Genomic DNA, 24,935 nt, shown 5'->3' with positions numbered 1-24,935 from the left:
TGAATGTAAAGTATTTAAAGGGAATTTGGCCAATCAAAAATGTCCATACTGGGCAGTCAATTTCGAACATCTATGAATGTATATATTTGCATGGCGCCATGCTGCAGTGAGCCGATCGTGACCTCCTCGGGCGAGCCGCGTCTCCATGGAGCGCAGCACCTCCGTGGAAGGCGGCGTCGGCGTGCGTCTCACGGTGGACTGCATATAGCAGAAGTGATGTAATAGGCATGTCCGGGGAAAGAGAGATCAGTGTGCGTTCCACTGTGGAACACGAAGGAAAAAAGGAGCGTGTCTAGGAAAGGAGAAGTCAGTGTGTGTTCCACTGTGGAACGCATGAAGAAAACCATGGGCAAAGATAAAAGGTGTGTGAGTGCTAGCTAACAAGAGAACTGCCCTGGAAATTAATAACAGGATAGCAGGGAAAGTATATGAGATAATAACGTGAAAATGTTATAGGAGAATATATATCATATGAAAAAATTATATATCTATGATATATGTTAGATAGTGTGACACCTATCATATAATATGACCCATACAGTGCAATTGTGCTAGTGAATATGTAGTGAAAAATATGATGAGATGAAAAATATATTTATATAACAAAAAGGCATGGGGCACATAAATGCATGACATTATACATATATTACTAGAAGATATTTAAATTCTTTAAAATATAAAAAGAGGTTCAAATGCACTGGTGATGATGACGCTCAAGAAGATGACCAACTCTGAAAAATAGCAAACGTCAGGCGAAAGAACTAAGAAGAGAAGGAAAGAAGAAAACGTAAGTATAAACGAATAAAAACAATTAATATAAAAGTAAAAGTAAAATGACCATAATACAATGCACTCCACTAGGAACCACCCAACAATATTAAAGAAATGAAACAAAACTATTTGTCTCATTGAGACCATGGGGGGTTAAGGTGTTCAACACAGTGATCTGTAGCACCCTGAGGATTCGGCTGCTACAGGGGTATTGCACCTCAACCCAGAGGTGTGATATTCCACTCCCGGGTAAGGATGGAGTGTGGGTCTGAGCTCGGTAGGCTGCATGCACTACACACATCCCATTTCCGAGGAGCAGACCGACGGTACTCCCACTTAGAAATGTGCAGGTACGACTGAGTCTGTTCCTGGCTGGAGTGGGAGGGGGGGTGGAACATCCCAAGTAGTGTAGGGGCAGATAGGGGGAGCAGCCTGGGTAAAGTTAGGAGCTCATTGGGTGCTGGTCACCTGAGCTCACACATAGAGGGTGTATATAAGGTGGGCACCAACTAAGAACAGGGTCAGATGCAGAGAACAAGTCAGATGCAGAGAGAAAGTCAGAAGCAGAGGAGAAGAGAGACCCAGAGTGAGAGAGGAGAAGAAAGAGAGACCCAGAGGGGGAAACAGCAGAAAAGGACTCCAAGATCCCAACTTAAATCCCCGGGTGAAGAGTCGGCATCAGGGTACCGGAACCCAAGCTGGTGGGGGTAAAAACATTCCCCAGCCAGAGACCGGAGACCGTGGGCAGCGTTTGCCACGGTCACCCACCACATCCACCCCGAAGGCACACCACATGAAGGGTCAGGGAACCCAAGGCCAAGGGTGTCCCAACAGAAGGCCCGAGGGAGCTGGACCTAGGTGGATCACTGGTGGGGACGGCCAGAGAACGGGACAGAAGGAGAGCTCAGGGCCACGCTCCGGACTTGTTTGGGGGTTGGCTGGATCCAGGACCTGGTGGACGCAGCACGGCTCGGGTGGTCACTCGAAGCTGGAGTGACCAGTACAACATCTGCAGTAAGTAAACACCCTTAACTGCACAACCCGACTCTGTCTTCATTGCCGTCTGCACTGCACCACCACAACCCCCATCCTCTGCACCTGTCCCCTCTGAGGCTATACCCCTCCCGTTGGGGGTTATCCCACCAAGCTGCGCACCCACCATCAGCCTCAGCGGACCCTGCTGCAGCGGCGGCCACAGTGACCGCATCACAACGGGTGGCGTAGTCGACACAAAAGAACTCTTAATAACATCTGTAGGACTGCCACATAACACTGAGTTTGACGCCCTGGGCACGGGCCGGGTCGCAGCCGCTCGGAGACTACAACCCCCCATCTGATCCGGTGCCGGGTATTCCCCTCAAAAAGGAATATGTCCCAGGGGGCGCGTCAACTTTGGCGTAGTCGGCAGGATTACGTGCCCACAACACCCGGGTACTGCGTGCCTGAAGAAAAGTGCAAGTTTACCTCAGAAAGAAGTCTCCCGCCGGTTCCGGAGGGTCCACGCCATCGGACCCCATCACAGGTCGTTTCCCGCCGATTGTCCGCCATTTCCAGCTTGTTCCCGCCATCTGCAGAGTTTCCCGCCACTGGGCGACGCTTCCCGCCAAATCCGAAGATTTCCCGCCTTGGAAGAGCAGCGGACGCCATTATGGGCGTGCCAAAGGAGGGCAAGAGGCCGCCTCCCATCGTGGGCCAGGACAGAAAATGGCGCCAAAAGTGGAAACCGCCCCCACCAACAGAGACTGTGATGCTGGAGGTGTCTGTCAGCGTGAAAGAACTACCCCTGGAGCTGACAGTCACCGAGTTGCCCCGGGACCGCCCTCGAAGGGGGAGGAGACGAAAGAAAAGAACGAAGATGGGTGCCGCCTGGAGGAGTCTGGAGCGAGCGCACCCGGAGGCAAGAAGCCTGGAGAGGAGTAGCGGAGGAGCTTACCCGGAGATGGAGAGAAAGCAGAACAGCACCGGCCCGCTGGCCAGGAGTCTGCTAGAGACCGAGGAAGGAGAGCAGAGCAGCACCGGCCCGCTGGCCAGGAGCCTGCTGGAAGAAGAGCAGAGCAGCACCGACCCGTTGGTCAGGAGCCTGCTAGACACCACGACCCCACTAGGCCTAGTGGAGGTCCTTGCACAGCTCCCCCGAGACCGGGAGTGTGCACAGACTGCCCTGGAGGGCCTCGCACGGAGGATGGCCCGGGTACAGCGCGAGATATTGGCGGAATGGAGCCGGGAGATGGCCCAGCAAGCTGAGACCAGTCAACGGAGCACGCTACCCTGGAAGAGGAAACAGACCGCCTCTGAGGATGGCGCGGGAGGACCAAAGGCCGGAGACGGCGCCGAGAAGGGAGCCGGACGCAAGGAGGCAGGTAAAGGGGACGCCTATACCCCACACCGGGAAACCGCCCACCTGCCCCAGCTCCCCGTCGCAGAGCCCGAAAGTCCCCCTGCTGTGCCCGTAGCCGCCATGTCACCGCTATGGACTAGGCCCCGACCGGAAGCCGCCGCAGCGACCCCTGTGACGTCACGCGCCTCGACCCGGAGCGTGACAAAGCAGGAAATACCACCAGCCTGGTCGCAAGGCCTAGTACCCCCGGGCGCCGCATCACCAACAGCGCCCCCTACCTCCGCGGAGCCTCCGGCCTGGTCGCAAGGCCAGGTAGCCCAGGGCGCCGCCGTATTAACGGTGCCCTTCACCTTCCAGGTGCCCCAGGCCTGGCCGCAAGGCCTGGGCAATCCGGGCGCCACCACCACCGCGCCCGTAAAACCAAGGGTGCCACACCTGGGGGAGGACTTGTTCAGCCAGCTCACATGGCCGGACGGGCGGCCCTTCATCTGGCCCGAAGAATTCCATGAGCTGGAACGGCAGCAGAGACTAGGGCCCTTGTGTGAGCCCCTGATTCCGGCTCCGAAGCCCGTCGCACGGGTCTCGCCTCCTCTGGAAGAAGCCCAATTTGAGTGGGACCCCACCGGAGAAGACCTAATGGGGTTCACTCAGGAAACCAGGGCAGCTGCAGCGGAGCGTGCTGAGTGTTGCCGACAGCAGCTCGAAGAGTTTGCGAGGGAGCGGAGAGAGAGGCGGGTCCGGGAGCAACAGGCCCAAGTACGGAGTGCCGAGCAGAAGAGCCGGACCAGGAGGGACCCCCGTGCAGCGCATTGTCCCCGCACCATCGGAACAGTGATCAAGTTCAACCAGCAGCATGGGTGGGGCTTCATCAGAGACAACAACACCCCCGGCGACGTCTTTGTCACGCGCAGAGATGTGGAGTCCCATCTGCCGGAGGGGCACAGAGGTCGTGACCTCTACATCGGAGACGAGGTCACCTTCACCCGGCACAAGTGTGCTAAAGGACCTTACGCCCTCCACGTACACCGCCTGACGGAGGAGGAGTTGCGGTGCGAGGAGGAGGAGCAAGAGGACCCGGACGGGTCTGAAGTTACAACCAGCTACAAGCAAAGAGCAGGAGGAAGACGCCGTTGAGTGCGGCAGAGCAGTAGATGTAAATAGTTACCCAACCGGGTACCAAAGAAACTGTTGCTACATATATATAGTCCCCGTTGGGACCAGCATGAGTGAACTGTTTACCCGTTTACCCTTAATCCCACAGGCTGAGGACTGTGAGCAGCCATTCCCTTCCCTTTACCTGGCCGAGGACTGAGAGCGGCCATACCCTTGTACATAGTTGCGCTTCCTAAAGCGCCCCCTACCGGTTTTATAGAAAACCAGTTTTTCTAAGAGACTGTCGCACTTTTCCCGGACACACGTTGCACAGTGTCCGGAGGAGGAGCAAGAGACGACGAGAATGTTATATGAAAAGTTTTATATATATATAATGCTTTATATGTTTTATATGTTTATGAAAAAAAATTTTGTATGTTTTGGTGTTTTGTCTTACAGCCCGAGGACGTGCTGTGATTTACCAGGGGGGAATGTAGCACCCTGAGGATTCGGCTGCTACAGGGGTATTGCACCTCAACCCAGAGGTGTGATATTCCACTCCCGGGTAAGGAAGGAGTGTGGATCTGAGCTCGGTAGGCTGCATGCACTACACACATCCCATTTCCGAGGAGCAGACCGACGGTACTCCCACTTAGAAATGTGCAGGTACGACCGAGTCTGTTCCTGGCTGGAGTGGGAGGGGGGGTGGAACATCCCAAGTAGTGTAGGGGCAGATAGGGGGAGCAGCCTGGGTAAAGTTAGGAGCTCATTGGGTGCTGGTCACCTGAGCTCACACATAGAGGGTGTATATAAGGTGGGCACCAACTAAGAACAGGGTCAGATGCAGAGAACAAGTCAGATGCAGAGAGAAAGTCAGGAGCAGAGGAGAAGAGAGACCCAGAGTGAGAGAGGAGAAGAAAGAGAGACCCAGAGGGGGAAACAGCAGAAAAGGACTCCAAGATCCCAACTTAAATCCCCGGGTGAAGAGTCGGCATCAGGGTACCGGAACCCAAGCTGGTGGGGGTAAAAACATTCCCCAGCCAGAGACCGGAGACCGTGGGCAGCGTTTGCCACGGTCACCCACCACATCCACCCCGAAGGCACACCACATGAAGGGTCAGGGAACCCAAGGCCAAGGGTGTCCCAACAGAAGGCCCGAGGGAGCTGGACCTAGGTGGATCACTGGTGGGGACGGCCAGAGAACGGGACAGAAGGAGAGCTCAGGGCCACGCTGCGGACTTGTTTGGGGGTTGGCTGGATCCAGGACCTGGTGGACGCAGCACGGCTCGGGTGGTCACTCGAAGCTGGAGTGACCAGTACAACATCTGCAGTAAGTAAACACCCTTAACTGCACAACCCGACTCTGTCTTCATTGCCGTCTGCACTGCACCACCACAACCCCCATCCTCTGCACCTGTCCCCTCTGAGGCTATACCCCTCCCGTTGGGGGTTATCCCACCAAGCTGCGCACCCACCATCAGCCTCAGCGGACCCTGCTGCAGCGGCGGCCACAGTGACCGCATCACAACGGGTGGCGTAGTAGACACAAAAGAACTCTTAATAACATCTGTAGGACTGCCACATAACACTGAGTTTGACGCCCTGGGCACGGGCCGGGTCGCAGCCGCTCGGAGACTACAACCCCCCATCTGATCCGGTGCCGGGTATTCCCCTCAAAAAGGAATATGTCCCAGGGGGCGCGTCAGATCCACCTTGCCTCCTTCTGTGCCAGGATTTTTTTCCAGTTACCTCCTCTAGTGCCTGGGTAGACCTTATCAAAACCACTCACCTGGAGACCAGAAGGGTCACTGTTATGAAACTTCTTAAAGTGACGCGGTAATGTCTTGAGCTCATCCACATTGTCAGTTTCTTTTGCTGCCTTGATATCCAAGACGCGTTCTCTAGTTCTTCTTCGGAGTTCTCTTGATGTAAGGCCTACAAATATTCTGTTGCAAGGGCATTTTGCACAGTAGATCACCCCAACTGTGGTACATGTGATGGTATGAGTAATCTTATATTGCTTCGTACCATTTGAATTTGTAAAGATTTTCGTAGACTCCATATTGGGGCACGCCACACAAGAGCCACATGGGTGGCAGCCCCAGCTTGGGCCCTTGGATCCAAATAAACCCTTAGCTGCTGCCCCCCCCCCAGGTGGCTGTTACCAGAAGATATTTTAATTTTTTTGAGCGTCTATATGTAATAGCAGGATTGTTTGAGAGAAGAGAAGAGAGAAATAGACTTCATCACAAGAACCGCCGGTTTTCAGTCATACATGTGAGTATGTGAGTGGCTGCTGTAAGCACACCCTAGCAATTTGACCTCTCGCGATGCAGTGCATCAACTGTAGAGCCAGCTGTCAGTCAAAGTGCCAGGGCGTGTGTGGCGCCCCTGAGGGTTCGGTCGCCACAGGGGTACTGCATCTCTTTAATGAGGTGTGGTATCTCTCCTTCGAGGTAAGGATGGTGCAGCTGTCAGGACCCCACCTCTGCATTCAACACTACATCTCTCCCACCTGTAGGGGGGCTTTAAGGCACCAGGGTGCTGCCCCAGCCGGGATAAGTGGAGATGGGGGAACCAAAGTAAGGGGGAACCTAGTAGTGGGTGAGGGTGGAGGATACACTTAGAGGTTACACGTTCTAAATTCATATTTAATAGCCAGCCATCTTAAGTTCAAGGTCTTTGATTGTGATCTTCATCGCTGAACGTGGCTTTCTGTGTGAACCTGCAGTTGATGGGGACACGGTCCTCGAACTCTGGCCTTGTGTCGAGGAACGGGCAAGAGTTAACGGCTGTCTCTACCCGGTCAAGGTCCTTACTTAAGAAGGCCTGGAGGGGAGCGGAGGAGTAAAGCTCCGCAGGCAAAAGGATCCCAGGGGGATGCAGACTGAGCGGTATACGCCACCTTTCCTCACTATTCTGGCCTAGTCTGAGGGATTCCTGCTGCAAAAGGGGTACCGGCCCCCGATATCTGACTCTGTCACTACAAGTCTTAGTCAGAGAAGCCTGGACGCTCAGTGGATCCCACCGGGTAACGGAGCGGAGTCGCCACCCGTACCCTTGTTCTGTGCATAGTCCAGAGGGAGACCCGGCCTTAGTACACGCACCACAAACGGACAGGAGAGGACCTAGTGGGAAAGTCTAGGAAAACTCTGGTGCGGGGTCCTGACCAAAGCACCTGAACTACCTGGAGGTTGTCGGACCCCCGGTCCTGGTGGCCGCAGCGCGCCGTGAGGAGCAGGGAGAAGCCTTGCAGCTGTGCATTCTACCGTGAGTAAAGCTTGGAAGACTACCCCTATGGCCTCCGGTTTCTTATTGCAACGCGGCACCGCACTACACCCCACAACATCTTCCACAACAGCTCCCATCCTCTTGTCCTCTCTGCCCTGAGGCCCTGCTCCGCCTGTGGGGAGTAGTACCATCTTCTGCTGCTGCTACATCCCGCTTCAGAGGATTGAACGCAGAGCTGGTGAAGAATCACCAGGCACCAAAGGTGGTGTAGTCAATACAACCACTCGATTAACACCAACCCTGAAAGCCCATTAAATCTTTTAATGTGACGGCCCTGGGCACGGAACGGGTCCTGGCCACGGCTACATCCCCCAACATCTGACCCGGCTCCGAGTACCCCCCCATCTTCCCAGGGAGGACTGTGAGCGTCACACGTGCCTGCAGGAGCCACTCGCAGTGCTATGAGCTGCAATTGTAGACGCTTTGTACACACCTGTATGACTGAAGGCCGGTAAAGGTTCTTGGAATGATTTAAATTCCATTTTTTTCCCATGAGCTGCACTTTCAGTACAGCAGTTGGGCACCTTTCTATACTATTAACCTGCACTGCAGGTCAATAATGTGGCGCCCCTGCGGGCTCAGTCGCCACAGAGTTATTGCACCCCACTTAAGGGTGTGATATCTCCTCTTCCAGGTAAGGATGGAGTACCACACAGGACCCCAAACACACACTCAACACTACACCACTCCAGTTCTGAAGGGGGCCTATATGCACCATAGTGCCGCCCCGGGCCGGATTGGAGGAGTCGGGGGGAACCAAAGTTAGGGGGAACCATGTAGTGAGTGAGGGTGGAGGAAGCGTTTATTTTGAGCACTTAGCTGGATCATATATATATGGAGGCCATCTTGGTATCATTGTCTTTGGTTGTGGGTCGTTGGTCGGTAGACAGCACAACGCTGCAGCCAGCTGAGGGTCCACGGTCCTCGGTCTCAGGCCTCGAGACGAGGAGCGGGGCAGAGTTGCTGTAGGCTCTGTCTCGGTCAGGGTCCTGAGAGTAGGAGGCCCAGGAGGGGAGCAGAGGAGTCAAGCTCCACAGGCGAAAGGATCCCAGGGGATATGGACAAAGCAGAGCCACCACCTGTATACCTTATTCTGGCCTAGCCAGAGGGACCCGGCCGGAAGAGGGGTAACCGGTCCCCGATATGACTTTGTACTTCACGTCTCTGTCGGAAGAATCCGGAGGCTTATGTGGATCCCAGGGGGATACGGACGGAGCGGAGTCGCCACCTGTATGCCCTAATCTGAGTTTACCCAGAAGGACCCGGCCTTACGCCTCAGCCTCACCACAAGTCACCAAAAAGGGCGCCCAGTCGGTCCGGGAACTACACGCTGCCCATAGGGACATCGCAGCACCCGTACGGGACTCAGTGGGGAACACACGGCGGGAGAAGTTGAGCAACAGAGGAACACACTAGAGCGGGGTCCTGGCAGGTGCTCCTGAACTACCTGGAAAGTGCTGAGCCCCACCCTGACGGCCGCAGCAGAGAGAAGCTCTGAGCTGATAAAAAGTGAATAAAGACTCGGATGACTTCAACCGCTATCTCTGCCTGTTCTTTCTACCGCGGCACAGCACCAACCACCACTCTACATCACATCTACACTGCCCTGAGGCCTACTCTATCCGTGGAGAGTAGCACCAACTAAGCTGCCCGGAACACCGGCCTCAGAGGACTGTCGCAGCGCCAGTAGTCATTACCGGGTACCACGGGTGGCGTCACGAACATTTACAAACCTACCCTACTTCCCCTTTTTAGTTTACATTTTTATCCCCCCTTTTATTTTTGGACTGACCACCCTGGGTCACGGAATGGGCCAGCCACTGTGACATCCCCCAAATCCATCAAGGCCCGGTTGGCAAGTACCCCGCTGCCCAGTGGGCGCGTCAATAGTGTTTGAGGACATGGACATAATAGGTTCTCTTTACATGACACTGTCATTCTGTGGTTGGGCTTCACAGGCAATAGTGATTTTTCCTATATGTAGCAATGCAAAAGTACTTTTGAATATAGACAAGTGATCTAACGTTCAGTTTCAAGTTGCCTAAGGGGACTAACAAAGTAAAAGAAATGTTAAAAATCCACAGCCATTTTCTCACGTTAAGAGAAGTAGAAGTAGACGTTCTGAGAAAAGTAGATGACAATCTGGTCAGAACTGACTCGCATTATGTTTTTCAGGGTTTGTCTGCAGGAACTTCTCTCATGCTTTGATCAATGGAACATGTATCAGGACCAAGAAGCTCTTGGAGAAAGACAAAACAGAGATCCAGTGACTTTCTTGTAAGTGTTTCTCAAGTACATTCGCATATCACTCACACATTCTTATCAATTTCACTCGGGGTTATTTAGTTTGGAAAAACGAAGGCTTAGGGGTGATCTTATTACTATGTACAAGTATATGAGGGGTCAGTACAAAGACCTTTCTACTGATCTTTTTACTCTGAGGCCTGAGACGGGGACAAGGGGGCATCTTCTACGTCTGGAGGAAAGAAGGTTTAATGATAATCACAGACGCGGATTCTTTATTGTAAGAGCAGTGAGACTATGGAACTCTCTGCCGCATGATGTTGTAATGAGGGATTCACTACTAACATTTAAGAAGGGCATGGATGCCTTTCTTGATAAGTATAATATTACAGATTATATACAGTGCTGTGCAAATTAATTGGGACAAAGCATTTTTTAAGTAAAATCATAAGTTGGTTACCAGTCAGTGATTCAAACCAGTTTTAACTTTTTTGAACAGGTGTGAGTGTACAACCGTGAGTAACAAAATGTGGTTTGACTGGTTTTAGTCAGAAAATAACAGCTAGCTGCCCCCTCAGCTTCAGTTGAGAGCTTGTTTCTGTGAGGAGTGGTTTAGTGTACTTTTTCTCCATGCCACAATTCCAAGTGTGTGAAGAAATTCCTGGAAGAAAATAAAGTAAAAGTGCTGGACTGGCCTGGCAATTCACCAGACTTAAATCCTATAGAAAATTTGTGGAGCATTGTGAAGAGACGTCTTGGCAAAATGGACTGTACAACCAAAGAACGCATGATAAACAGTGCCATACAAGTGTGGTTCCATGATGAAGAATGGAAGAATTTATGCAAAAACTTGGTAGAATCAATGCCAAAACGCATTGAAAATCTCATATCTGCTAAAGGAGGACATATTTCTTACTAAAATTAGTATGTAACAGTGCATTATAACATTTTATTCTTACATATTCAAAAATATGTTTTTTTTTGGCTTTGTCCCAATTAATTTGCACAGTACTGTATACTAGATTCCTTGATAGGGTGTTGATCCAGGGAACTAGTCTGATTGTCGTATGGAGTCAGGAAGGAATTTTTTTCCCCAATGTGGAGCTTAGTGTTTGCCACATGTTTTTTTTGCCTTCCTCTGGATCAGCATGTTAGGCTATGGGTTGAACTAGATGGACTTATTTTTTAAGGTTGAAGGATGATTGTTGCTATGTATATGTGTAAACAGATGTTAAGAAAAATTATTTTTTGCCTCATTTCTTTTAGGTATTGAAAATTCAAGTACAGCACATACCATCGTGTGTTTCCTCTTCAAAGTACCAGCCAAACTGTAAGTTACTCACAAAACACACAGACTGACACAGCAGTCATTTTCAGTTTTTATAATTACTTGTAAACTTTATGCCAATTTCCCCTTCAAGTAAGGGGGCATTTACTTTTTTCCCTGTATGATGTTACCCAATAATGTGCAGGAGGTGTCAGGCAGAGGATAAAGCGCACAATCGCAGAGGATATGAGAGCTGGCTTTCGCTGTATATAATACTCATGTCTAACTAGTTAAAAAAAAAAACCTGCCTTCTAACTTTCAGGCACCAGGGCTAAATGCTGAGCGCTGTTTGTTATAAGTGCTGATCGCACACTACAGCTCTAGTCTCACAGCAGCAGGACACTACTGAGATGAGAGCTGCAGTGTCCGATCAGAAGGTGTCGCATACAGCGCTCAGCATCTACCTCAGGTACCAGGGCATTATTCCACACAGCCTGAGATAGATGCAGAGCAGTATATGGAATCACACACCTCTGCTCTCCTCCGCCTGCACAGTAATCACTGCTAGTGACAGTTTTGTCACCTGGTTAAAGCCCCACTCCAGGGTTTGTTTTCTTTTATTTCAGCGCTGGAGTGGTGCAACTAAACTAGTGGTTCCTTAACCCTATTATTATACTTACTAGCCACTGTCTTCAGCTCTTCCCAGCGCCGCTTCAGTCCCACAGCCATGTTTTGACTGCAACTTTGGACTGACCTGAAGTAATGGTCAGAAGCTCTCAGTGTAAGTGTGGGGGCCTGTTGCTGGCCTTGTTCTGGATCTCATGGGCTTAAATTGAGTTATGACTTCCTGATAGGCCAGCAAACACTGGAGCAAGCCAGCAGGTCACAAACTGCTGGAGAACGTCAGGAGACTCACGGAATACAGATGAAGATGCCGGTTGGTAAGGATGAGACTAGGGGCAGGGAACTTAGATTAGTGGCTCTACTCCAGTGCCGTAATACAAAAAAACTGCAGTATTGCTTTAAACATGAGTCTTATATTACTCAGAAAAGGTGAGGTCTTCCCTTAATCTGTTGGTTTTTCTTTTTTTTTTCCTTCATGCCTCCAGTTTGGTTGGTCAACCTCATACAGGGGAAATGGGTGACACTTCCAGAGACAAATCTTTACTAACATCCCTTGGCTAAAGTTCAAATTAACCTATTAAATGTAGCAAGTAACATACCCCAAACTATCTGGTATGCTGGAGCTTAGGCTTAGGGAGAGGATACTTTGCTTCTACAGTTTATGGTTCTGACAGCTTTTGAAAAATATATATTTATTTATTGTTATGCATTTGACACTTTATTGATATAATGACTGATGTTTCTATTGTAATGGAAGTGTTATATTGTTAATATTTTCTACTGTATTCTGTGTTTGTTGCACTATTGATATGAAAACCTTGTGAAAATTGGCAAGAGACTTGATTACATATTAAAGTTGGTCTGTTCAATACTATGGGTAAAGTATTTTTTTTAACTGAAGGTAAATTTTAGATTAATGGATGTTTTTTAGGTTAGTTTCACTCGGCAGCTATTTTTTTCAATAATAATGTTTCAGGTATATGGTGACCTCCGACCCGTCACGTGGGGGGGGCCATGCGGGGCCCTGGCTATCCTTAATACACCCCTGATACCCAGGTCAGACTACATGCTGTTCTTCTGCACTGGAATTATTTTAGAAGGATGGGTGCGGTAATCATCACCATACTCCCACATGTCATTTACTTTATATAGAAGAATTACTAATCACGATAAAGGATTCTTCATAGAATGTGTGGTATCTGTGTTGTCAGTTACCCGATTTGTTCTACTAGTGATGGTATTGAAAAACTGCCTTAACCTCCCTTTGGCCTGGCAAGTTCACCATTGGCTGGGCCTTCTTGCTCTGCTCCTGCTGGGGATGCTTCGTCCGGGGATTCTTCTTGAGCTGACTCTTCTGCAGCACTAGGCTCTTCTGCAGCACTTACAGGTTCATCTGGCTGTGGAGGGTCTTCTGGCTGTCGAAAGAAGTGGAGTACTGGGATTATGACTGCTCCTCCTATTTGAGGCCAATCTGCCGGGAAATCTCCTAAATCAGTATGTATTACTGCTTCTTCAGGTTCCTCCGGGGTGATGAGAGGCACTTCTTCTTGGGGCTTTAGCAGTTCTGGACACAACTTCAGGTGGTCTCTAGATACCGTTGCAGTTGTTCTTCCTTCATCTTTGCTAATCAAACACGTCTTCCTGTTATCAAACCTATAAATTCAACACAGGGTAGGGTTCTGTCTCCCACTGGTCATCAAGTTTGTGGTTTCTCCTTTTCCTTTTCAATACCACTTATCCTGGTGTGAAGGGTTCTGCTTGCGCACTCTTATTATAGTGGTCTTCCTGCTTGTCCTTCACCCTAGCGAGACTGTCTTCGACACAGGCTTGTACTCTTCTGTACTGCTCCTGTCTGGACGTGTCCCAGTCCTCAGTGGACATATCTGCTTCTGGTTCTGCAACACCAAGCTCCAGGTCCATGGGCAACTTTCCTGGTCTTGCTCGCATGAGATATGCTGGAGTGCAATTGGTGGAACTCATAGGTATGTGATTGTACAGATCTACCAGGTCAGGTAGTAGGTCTGGCCACTGATTTCTCTCCTCAAGTGGTAAGGTCTTCAGCAGGTCGATGACAATGTTGTTCATCTTTTCACAGAGACCATTGGTTTGGGGGTGGTACGGTATAGTTCTTATCTTCCTACACACATACAAATGGCAGAACTCTTTGAACAACTCGGCCTCGAAGGCTGGGCCTTGGTCTGTCAGCACCTGCTCAGGGTATCCATGGGGTCTGCAGAAATATGCTTGGAACGTTTTTGCTGCTGTTTCTGCCGTCAGGTCTTTGACAGGGGCGACCACCAGGAACCTGGAGTAGTGATCTACCATGGTCAGGGCATAGGAGTACCCTGACCTGCTGGGTGACAGCTTGACATGGTCCAGTGCCACGATCTCCAGGGGTCAAGCCATCTTGATGGGTTGCAGGGGCGCCTTCTGGCTGCTGTAGTCTTTTCTTCTGAGGCTACAGGATCCACAGTCTCTGCACCACTTCTCAATAGAGCTGCGCATTCCCACCCAGTAGAATCGACACTTTAGCAGGGTTTCTAGCTTTTTCCAGCCAAAGTGCCCCGCCTGATCGTGGTAGGCCTCCAACACCATCTGGATGTCCATCTTGGGGACCACTATCTGCCATACCATCTCGTGGGTCTTGGGATTGATGTACCTCCGGCACAGCTTCTCTCGATAGATGAACAGCCGGCTTCTCTCATTCCACAGCTGTTTTGCTTGGAAAGACGCATCCTTCTCCAGGGAGGAACCTTCTTGGGTTATCAGCTCCTTGATACGGCTGACAACCGGGTTGCTGTCCTTGGTCTCCTTCCAGCTGTGGTGAGGCAAAGGGTTTAACGTCTTACCACGCTGCCTCCTGGAGGCTCGTTACTCGTGGATCATCCCATTCCGGTGAAAGGCAGGTAGCTCAATCTCCTCCAGGTCATCCACTTCTTCTTCTGTGTCTGACTGGTGAGGCATCCTGGACAGGGCATCGGCGTTGGCGTTCTTGCGGCCCGCCCGGTATTTAATTGTGAATTGGTAATTGGACAGCCGAGCCATCCATCGCTGTTCCATGGCTCCTTGCTTAGTTGTTTCAAGATGAGTCAGGGGGTTATTGTCAGTGTAGGCAGTGAACTTGCTGGAGGCTAAGTAGTGCTTGAACCTTTCAGTGATGGCCCAGACCAAGGCCAGGAACTCTAACTTGAAGCTGCTATAGTTCTCTGGGTTCCTCTCAGTCGGGCGGAGCTTCCTGCTTGCATAGGCTGTCACTTTCTCTAGGCCATTCTGCTTCTGACTTAGGACAGCTCCTAATCCTTCATTGCTGGCATCAGTATACAGCAAGAACGGTTGGCTGTAGTCAGGGTAGGCTAGGATCTCGTCGCCTGTCAGTATCTCCTTCATCTCTTGAAATGATTCTGCTTGCTCCTCACCCCAGTGGAATGGGGGATTTCTGCCTTTGGGGGGACTGTCCTACCAGGAGGTCTTGCAGAGGCGCTGCTTTCTTGGTGTAATCTTTTACAAACCTCCGGTAGTATCCTACTAGTCCCAGGAACTGACGTACCTCCTTGAGGTTCTTCGGCTCTGGCCATTTCTGGATGGCAGTGACCTTCTCCGGGTCTGGTGCCACTCCCTCTGGACTGACAATGTGCCCCAGGTACTGTACCTTTCTCTTGAGCAGGTGGCACTTTGAGGGCTTCAGCTTCATCCCATACTGGGACTGTGACTCAAATACCTCCGCCAGGTGCTTCAAGTGGTCCTCATACGTCTTGTAGTACACAATCACGTCGTCCAGGTATAGTAACACAGTCTCGAAGTTGTGGTGTCTCAGGCAGCACTCCATCAATCTCTGAAACGTTCCAGGGGCATTGCAGAGTCCAAACGGCATACTGTTGAACTCGCAGAGTTCCATCGGGGTGGTGAAGGCCGTCTTCTCCCGATCCTCCTCAGCCACAGCTACTTGCCAGTACCCACTAGTGAGGTCAAGGGTGGAAAAGTAATTTGATTTGCAGACTTTAAGGCAGCCAGGGATTCCTCTATTCGTGATAAAGGGTATGCATCTTTATGTGTAATGCGATTTACTTTTCTGTAATCTACACACATCCTCATGCTTCCATCCTTCTTCCTGACTAACACTAGGGGAGCTGCCCAGGGACTACAACTATCCCTTACTACCCTGCCTTTTTCATGTCGTGCAACATCTCCTTGGCTTTCTGGTAGTGTGCTGGTGGTATAGGCCTGTACCGTTCTTTGATGGGGGGATGGTTGCCTGTGGGGATGTGATGTTGTACCCCCTAAATCCTCCCAAAGTCAAGTGGGTGCTTGCTGAATACCTGCGCGTATTCCTGAACCACCCGGTGTACCCCGTGTTTCTGGTGAGCTGGAGTGGTGTCTGTCCCAACATGGATCTGTTGACACCAGTCCTCCACCTGGGTTGCCGGGTCATTATCCTCCACTTGGTCTGGGGAGGTTAAGGACTCCACCGTGTGGATGGAGTTGTTATTTACAGCATGTAACTTGGCAACAGTGGTATATCGTGGTAATCTGACCTCGTCTTCCCCATAGTTGAGAAGACGGACGGGCACCCTCCCATTGCGTACATCCACTACCCCTCTGGCAGTTAAGAGTGTAGGTCTGTGCTCTGAGCTAAGGGGTTCTACTACCGCCTGGTAACTCTGTCCTTTAAGACCTATTGCTGCTCTACACCATATAAGCATTTCACTCATTGGGGGAATCACAATGGGCATCGGGTCTGCTACCCGCACATTACCAATCTCACCACCGGATAACTTTACTTGCTGCTGGTACATCAGGGCTCGAATCTCCTTCTGGAGGGCTCTCCTCTGCCCCGGTCTGGCGACGTCAGCGAGCTGTTGGAGTAGAAACACCACTTCCTCCAAACAGTTATCAACAATATTAGTACCTGGTACCATATACAGTCCATTCTCATCAGAGAGAGTCTCTACTACAATGAACCCCTGGTCCTTCAGCTCCACTCTCCCCACCTTTACCGCCACATCCTTAACCCCGACTAGGTTAAGAGGGAGGTTGTTAGAGGCATAAACGGAGAAATCTGTATCTGGGGGTTGGAGATTGTCCATGGACCAGAATCTCTTGTAAAGGGCATCAGGCATTATGGTTACCTGAGATCCAGTGTCCAGCAGGGCAGGTATCTCAATGCCGTCCAGGATTATGGACAGGAAAGGTCTTCCTCCCACGAACCTGCTGTGCCAGTCTGAGGGGCCTGCTGAGTCTATTCCCGGGTGTTGGCCCTCGGACCGAGGGTTTGCTCTTTTAAAGGGCAATTGCGCACTGTGTGGCCTGCCTTCTGGCAGCGGTGGCTGACAAACTCTCGTTGAGGGTGGCGCTGGTTGTTGGTCCTTCCACGAGGTGGCGTTGTCCTCCTCCCGGGCGGCGTTGTCCTCCTCCGGGGCGGCGGCGTCCTCCTCCTTCCTCTCATCCAGGGGACATCCTCAGGGCAGTCGGCTAGCAGGATCCTTCCCTCCGTCTCTGGCTCCGTCCGTAGCTGCAGGGCACTCATCAGAGTGACCAGGTTTTTAGTCAGCTGGCGCACTTCTGAGCCCAGACTGTCCAGCTCACAAGGGGGCGCTGCCTGCACTTTGGCTTCATTAGCCAGTGGGGAAAAGGTGGGTGCTGCGGGCGTTGGAGTGGCCCTACCCTGGTAATGTTGTATAGCAGTATCTGCTGTTTCCAGGGGTTGCAGTTCCTTTATAGCCATGTCCTTAAAGGTAGCATCTGGATGATCCAAGGACCACCAACGCACAGTCCTGCTCTCCTCTTGGGACCTCAGCCCCCGGACAAATTGTTCTTTTAGCATTTTACTTTCATCAGTTATACTGGTTGGACTGACCTGTTTCAGAGCCCGCAGGGCCCCTTGCAAACGGCAGGCATAGTCCCGAACACTGTCCACCGGTTTCTGTGAGCAGTGGTAGAACCTCATCTGGAGGTCTGCCTCAAAGAAGTTTGTAACTTTTTGAAGATTACGGACACTGACTCCTGGTCTGCGGCCGACCAAGTCTCTACTTCTCTCTCCGCAGCACCAGTCAATTGTCCCACAACAAGTGCAGCTCTTTGTTTGCCCATCATAGAATACATGTCCAGTATGCTGCATATTTTTCGCTTGAATCCAGACAGGGTGTCTGGCTTGCCGCTGTACTGGGGGAGCCACTTTGCTCCAGGCATGTACTGTAAAGTCAATGGTACGATAGGCGCTACAGGCCCTGTTGATGGGGCGGTTGCTCCATCCCGCGCGGCATCATCCCCGGTGGGATCATCGGGGTTCTCGACCCGAACCCCGGTATCGGGCTCCTCCTGCGACATCCTGGCACCCCCCTAGCGAACCGTGGCCTACCTTCTTTTTCCGTAGGCCGCAGCTCTGCAGGTGACGGTCTTCGGATAGGACCTTGCGTCGCTTCTCGTCTTACGTCAGAGCGTGCGTTGGGGCTTCCTGCCAGGACCTGACGCTGCGTCAGTGCGTGGGGCGTGTCAGAGACTTCGCGCGGTTACACAGGTACGCCTCCTAGTTTTCGCGTGGTTACGCCCTTCTTCTCGCACAGTGACGTAACAATGGCGTCAATCTTCGCCACAGTACAATATACAGTTCGTGAATAAAGGCGCACAGTACCCGGTGGCAACGGGCACAACTCCTTCCGTAGCCGCGGGCACGCTATCCTGTTCGTGACGCCAGGAAAGAGATGACGAGCCCAGGGGATGGGGATGTACTTGGCGCCTGGGCCTTGATGCCTGGCCTTGGGGGATGTCGCGGTAGTCGGCTCCCGGGCCCGTACCCTGGGCCTCTCTTTAAAAAGGTGGATAATTATGTGAAAGTTCGTGACGCCACCTGTGGTGTCTGGTGAGGATCACCAGCGCTGCGGCAGTTCGCTGAGGCCGGTGTTAAGGCAGCTTGGGTGGTATAGCTCCCCACAGGTGGAGCTGGGCCTCAGGGCAGTGTAAATGTAGGGATGCAGGACAGAGGGGACCCAGCCGGGTCTGAAGAAGGATTGGCAACCACACACAGTTCACTTCAGTACCTTTTACTGGTGGAAATTCAGGCACATTCCAGAGCACTATAGGGTGAAGGGTGCATATCAGGATTCTCCCCAGTGAGCAGGTATAGGGCCTCCTGTTTCTTGCCTTTGTGTAGTAAGTTTCTGACCTGCCTGGAGCTAGGCCTAACTTTGTCACTGTCCTGCACCTGCTGATCTTCTGATAGGGCCTTCTCTTGGAGTTCACACTCCCTGCTTGCGGGGCCTCCGTGACTCCTGGCTCTGGTACGTATCAGCTCTTGGGTGATCCTGGGACCTGAAGTCTTCCAGGGAATCCGGTTGTCTCTACAGGGGAATATATGGCCCTGTAGACGCGGACCCGGTGTCCGGTATATGTTTCTGGGGTGAGCTTGTACAGCTCCTCTGCCCCCAATGCTACTCACTCCACTAGCCTTCAGCCTACTCGGGGCCCTCACTAGGCTATACACACTAGCAGCTGGCAGGCTGCGCTTCACCTCTCTTATGGCGTTGGTACACCTTAAGCTCACTAACCTGAGCTACTTGAGTCTAGCTTGGCCTACCTCTGCAGACTGACTCCTGCAGGAACTGGCTGCAGACCTGTTTCTGTGTCTGAGCCTACACTAAAACACAACTAGACTGTTCTGCTCTGTGGCTGCAGCAGACTCACAGGCTGTACTTGCAGGAGCTTCCTGCTCTGTTCTGACTGCCTAACTCCACCCTCCGTATATATATGTCCCTATCCGGGCTCCGTCTGGTGGTCTGAGGTAGGGTGGAGGTGTGTGTATGCTCTGAGGGCCTCTTGTGGAGAAATCCGTCCAAGCACCCCTCTAGGATCTGTGGCACTATTGCGCAGCAGGGCGCCACACATCCTCTATATATTACAGCGCACAGAACAGATCCTCTATATACTACACCACAAAGAGAGCCGACAGATACTCTATACACTACACCACACGGGACACATCCTCTATATACTACACCACACAGGACACATCCTCTATATACTACACCACACGGGACACATCCTCTATATACTACACCACAAGTGACACATCCTCTATATACTACACCACACAGGAGAGCCGACAGATCCTCTATACACTACACCACACGGCACAGATCCTCTATATACTACACCACATGGGACAGATCCTCTATATACTACACCACACAGGACAGATCCTCTATATACTACACCACACAGGAGAGCCGACAGATCCTCTATACACTACACCACACGGGACAGATCCTCTATATACTACACCACACAGGAGAGCCGACAGATCCTCTATACACTACACCATACGGGACAGATCCTCTGTATACTACACATCATGTGACACATCCTCTATATACTACACCACAAGGGACACATCCTCTATATACTACAGCGCACAGGACAGATCCTCTATATACTACACCACACAGGAGAGCTGACAGATCCTCTATATACTACACCACAAGGGACACATCCTCTATATACTACACATCATGTGACACATCCTCTATATACTACACCACACGGGACACATCCTCTATATACTACACCACACGGGACAGATCCTCTATATACTACACCACACGGGACACATCCTCTATATACTACAGCGCACAGGACAGATCCTCTATATACTACACCCCACAGGAGAGCCGACAGATCCTCTGTACACTACACCACACGGGACACATCCTCTATATACTACAGCGCACAGGACAGATCCTCTATATACTACACCACACAGGAGAGCTGACAGATCCTCTATATACTACACCACAAGGGACACATCCTCTATATACTACGCATCATGTGACACATCCTCTATATACTACACCACACGGGACACATCCTCTATATACTACACTACACGGGACACATCCTCTATATACTACACCACACGGGACAGATCCTCTATATACACTGTAACATACCTGGTGGCGGGCTTTAATGGTGCACCATCTCTCACTATGCAAGATTGCAAACTTGATCTTCAGTCCAGTCTGCTAGCCTGGCTTCTATTCATGCTGTCTGTTTGTCTCTGTTCTGACTGCTTAGGGCAGCAGCCCGGTTACTTCCTGTTTTTTGTAGCTGTTGTGGGCACACCCCTAATGCGTCCTCAGCCTATTGCTGTCTGTCACTGGATATTTAAACCAGCTCCACCTTGAAGCTGGTGCCTGAGCAACTCTTATCCTCCAAGGGCTTCTTGCCTGATGTGCCCGGTCCTGTTCTGTTTTTCCTGCCTGTCCGCCTTCCTGGAGGCTGTATTCCCAGGCCTGTCTGAACACGCTCCTAGCCTGTTCGTCCTGCCTTCTGGGGGCCGCATACCCAGACCTGTTATCTGTGTCTTCTAGCCTGTTTGTCCGCAATTCTGGGGGCCGCATACCCAGACTCGCTCCTGTATCTCGCTGCAGTGTCAGTTCCTGTCTGAACACTCAGTTCCTGTCTGAACACTCTCCAAGCCTGTTACCTGTTTTTCTCTATGTCCGTACCTTCCCTTTTTCTGCAGAGTCTGAACCTGCACCTAACTCCTACTCGTTGTCGCTGTACTTCCGTTTGTGAGTTTAGAGTCCACTCGCTACTTCATTGCAAGTATCTTGTGTATATCTGGTTCTGCCTTTCCCTTCCAGTCTGTTCCGTGTGAACAGAGCCCTGTCCCCTCTTCTCTGCCTTGCTCACCGCTCCGGCGGTTCCTGCCTGCTCTGCCTTGCTCACCGCTCCAGTGGTTCCTGCCTGCTCTGCCTTGCTCACCGCTCCGGCGGGTCCTGCCTGCTCTGCCTTGCTCACCACTCGAGCGGTTCCTGCCTGCTCTGCCTTGCTCACCGCTCCGGCGGGTCCTGCCTGCTTTGCCTTGCTCACCACTCCGGCGGCTCCTGTCTGCTCTGCCTTGCTCACCGCTCCGGCGGTTCCTGCCTGCTCTGCCTTGCTCACCGCTCCAGCGGTTCCTGCCTACTCTGCCTTGCTCACTGCTCCGGCGGTTCCTGCCTGCTCTGCCTTGCTCACCGCTTCGGCGGTTCCTGCCTGCTCTGCCTTGCTCACCGCTCCGGCGGTTTCTCCCTGCTCTGCTTGCTCACAGCTCCAGCGGTACCTCTCTGCTCCGCCTTTCCCACCACTCCGGCGGTACCTCTCTGCTCTGCTTGTCTACCGCATCTGCGGTTCTGTTCCTGTATCCCAGTCTGTACTGGACTCTATCCAGCCTGTGGTCCAAACTGCTAGTACCTCCCCGTCTGCACGCCAGCCGCACTGGTCAGTACCCTCCTGTCTGCATAACAGCCGTGCCTGCCAGTATCCTCCTGTCTGCACTCCAGCCGTGCATGCCAATACCCACCTGTCTGTGTGCAAGCCTAACCCGCCTGTTCCTGTATTCCCCGGTGTGGGTCAACAGCCGTGTCTGGGATCTGGCCTGGAGTAGCACCTGGTCCCACTGCTCGGTTCCTCCCTGGTGCACGGCGTCGTTAGCCGTCGTGCGAACTTGGTCGGATCGGGTTGATACTTAGTTACGCCCCTCCAGACACTCTCCGGTTCATGGCACAGTGGAATCACTAAATCACGCACATGCCAGTCAGTCCAGGTGTGTGCATAACATACTACACAACACGGGACACATCCTCTATATACTACACCACACGGGACACATCCTCTATATACTACAGCGCACAGGACAGATCCTCTATATACTACACCACACGGGACACATCCTCTATATACTACACCACACGGGACACATCCTCTATATACTACACCACACGGGACACATCCTCTATATACTACACCACACGGGACACATCCTCTATATACTACACCACACGGGACACATGCTCTATATACTACACCACACGGAACACATCCTCTATATACTACACCACACGGGACACATCCTCTATACACTACACCACACGGGACAGATCCTCTATATACTACACCACACGGGACACATCCTCTATATACTACACCACACGGGACACATCCTCTATACACTACACCACACGGGACAGATCCTCTATATACTACACCACACGGGACACATCCTCTATATACTACACCACACGGGACACATCCTCTATATACTACAGCGCACTGGACATTTCCTCTATATACTAAACCACACGGGACACATCCTCTATATACTACACCACACGGGACACATCCTCTATATACTACACCACACGGGACACATCCTCTATATACTACACCACACGGGACACATCCTCTATATACTACAGCGCACTGGACATTTCCTCTATATACTGGAGCTGTGTGATGGCTTATTTTTGCCTTGGCTAGATGATGCTTTTATTAGTACAATTTTGGGTGAAATACATATACACTGCACAGTACCACTTCTCCTGTCCTGAATAGTGGATGTAATTCTCAGTATCTGTATTATTCTGTATATATACACTGCACAGTACCACTTCTCCTGTCCTGTATAGTGGATGTAATTCTCAGTATCTATATTATTCTGTATATTATACTGGGTGTAATTCTCAGTATCTGTATTATTCTGTATATTATACTGGGTGTCATTCTCAGTATCTGTATTATTCTGTATGTATACACTGCACAGTACCACTTCTCTTGTCCTGTATAGTGGATGTAATTCTCAGTATCTGTATTATTCTGTATATATACACTGCACAGTACCACTTCTCTTGTCCTGTATAGTGGGTGTAATTCTCAGTATCTGTATTATTCTGTATATAAACACTGCACAGTACCACTTCTCCTGTCCTGAATTGTGGATGTAATTCTCAGTATTTGCATTATTCTGTATATATACACTGCACAGTACCACTTCTCTTGTCCTGTATAGTGGATGTAATTCTCAGTATCTGTATTATTCTGTATATATACACTGCACAGTACCACTTCTCCTGTCCTGTATAGTGGATGTAATTCTCAGTATCTATATTATTCTGTATATTATACTGGGTGTAATTCTCAGTATCTGTATTATTCTGTATATTATACTGGGTGTCATTCTCAGTATCTGTATTATTCTGTATGTATACACTGCACAGTACCATTTCTCTTGTCCTGTATAGTGGATGTAATTCTCAGTATCTGTATTATTCTGTATATATACACTGCACAGTACCACTTCTCTTGTCCTGTATAGTGGATGTAATTCTCAGTATCTGTATTATTCTGTATATAAACACTGCACAGTACCACTTCTCCTGTCCTGAATTGTGGATGTAATTCTCAGTATTTGCATTATTCTGTATATATACACTGCACAGTACCACTTCTCTTGTCCTGTATAGTGGATGTAATTCTCAGTATCTGTATTATTCTGTATATATACACTGCACAGTACCACTTCTCCTGTCCTGAATAGTGGATGTAATTCTCAGTATCTGTATTATTCTGTATATATACACTGCACAGTACCACTTCTCTTGTCCTGTATAGTGGATGTAATTCACAGTATCTGTATTATTCTGTATATATAGACTGCACAGTACCACTTCTCCTGTCCTGAATAGTGGATGTAATTCTCAGTATCTGTATTATTCTGTATATATACACTGCACAGTACCACTTCTCTTGTCCTGTATAGTGGATGTAATTCTCAGTATCTGTATTATTCTGTATATATACACTGCACAGTACCACTTCTCCTGTCCTGAATAGTGGATGTAATTCTCAGTATCTGTATTATTCTGTATATATACACTGCACAGTACCACTTCTCCTGTCCTGTATAGTGGATGTAATTCTCAGTATCTGTATTATTCTGTATATATACACTGCACAGTACCACTTCTCTTGTCCTGTATAGTGGATGTAATTCTCAGTATCTGTATTATTCTGTATATATACACTGCACAGTACCACTTCTCCTGTCCTGAATCGTGGATGTAATTCTCAGTATTTGTATTATTCTGCATATATACACTGCACAGTACCACTTCTCTTGTCCTGTATAATGGGTGTAATTCTCAGTATCTGTATTATTCTGTATATTATACTGGGTGTAATTCTCAGTATCTGTATTATTCTATATATTATACTGGGTGTCATTCTCAGTATCTGTATTATTCTGTATATAAACACTGCACAGTACTACTTCTCTTGTCCTGTATACTGGGTGTCATTCTCAGTATCTGTATTATTCTGTATATATACACTGCACAGTACCAGTTCTCTTGTCCTGTATACTGGGTGTAATTCTCAGTATCTGTATTATTCTGTATATTATACTGGGTGTCATTCTTAGTATCTGTATTATTCTGTATATATACACTGCACAGTACCACTTCTCTTGTCCTGTATACTGGGTGTCATTCTCAGTATCTG

The 24,935-nt window shown here is 50.2% G+C and overlaps 1 protein-coding gene across 1 annotated transcript in view; it reads right to left on the bottom strand.

Moving 5' to 3' along the window:
- Positions 1–669: 669 nt before the first annotated feature.
- LOC141214182 (microtubule-associated serine/threonine-protein kinase 3-like) overlaps positions 670–24,935 on the bottom strand; it is a 56,638-nt gene continuing 32,372 nt past the window's right edge. Inside the window, exon 15 of the mRNA XM_073665401.1 lies at positions 670–761. Coding sequence (XP_073521502.1) covers positions 670–761 — 92 coding nt within the window. The remainder of the gene's footprint in view (positions 762–24,935) is intronic.

Source organism: Phyllobates terribilis, unplaced genomic scaffold (assembly GCF_046119375.1).
Source record: "Phyllobates terribilis strain yellow unplaced genomic scaffold, ASM4611937v1 Scaffold_216__1_contigs__length_3321164, whole genome shotgun sequence".
Lineage (NCBI taxonomy): Eukaryota > Metazoa > Chordata > Amphibia > Anura > Dendrobatidae > Phyllobates > Phyllobates terribilis.
Note: the sequence above shows the minus strand (reverse complement) of the source record. Positions and strands in the feature narration are given on the sequence as shown.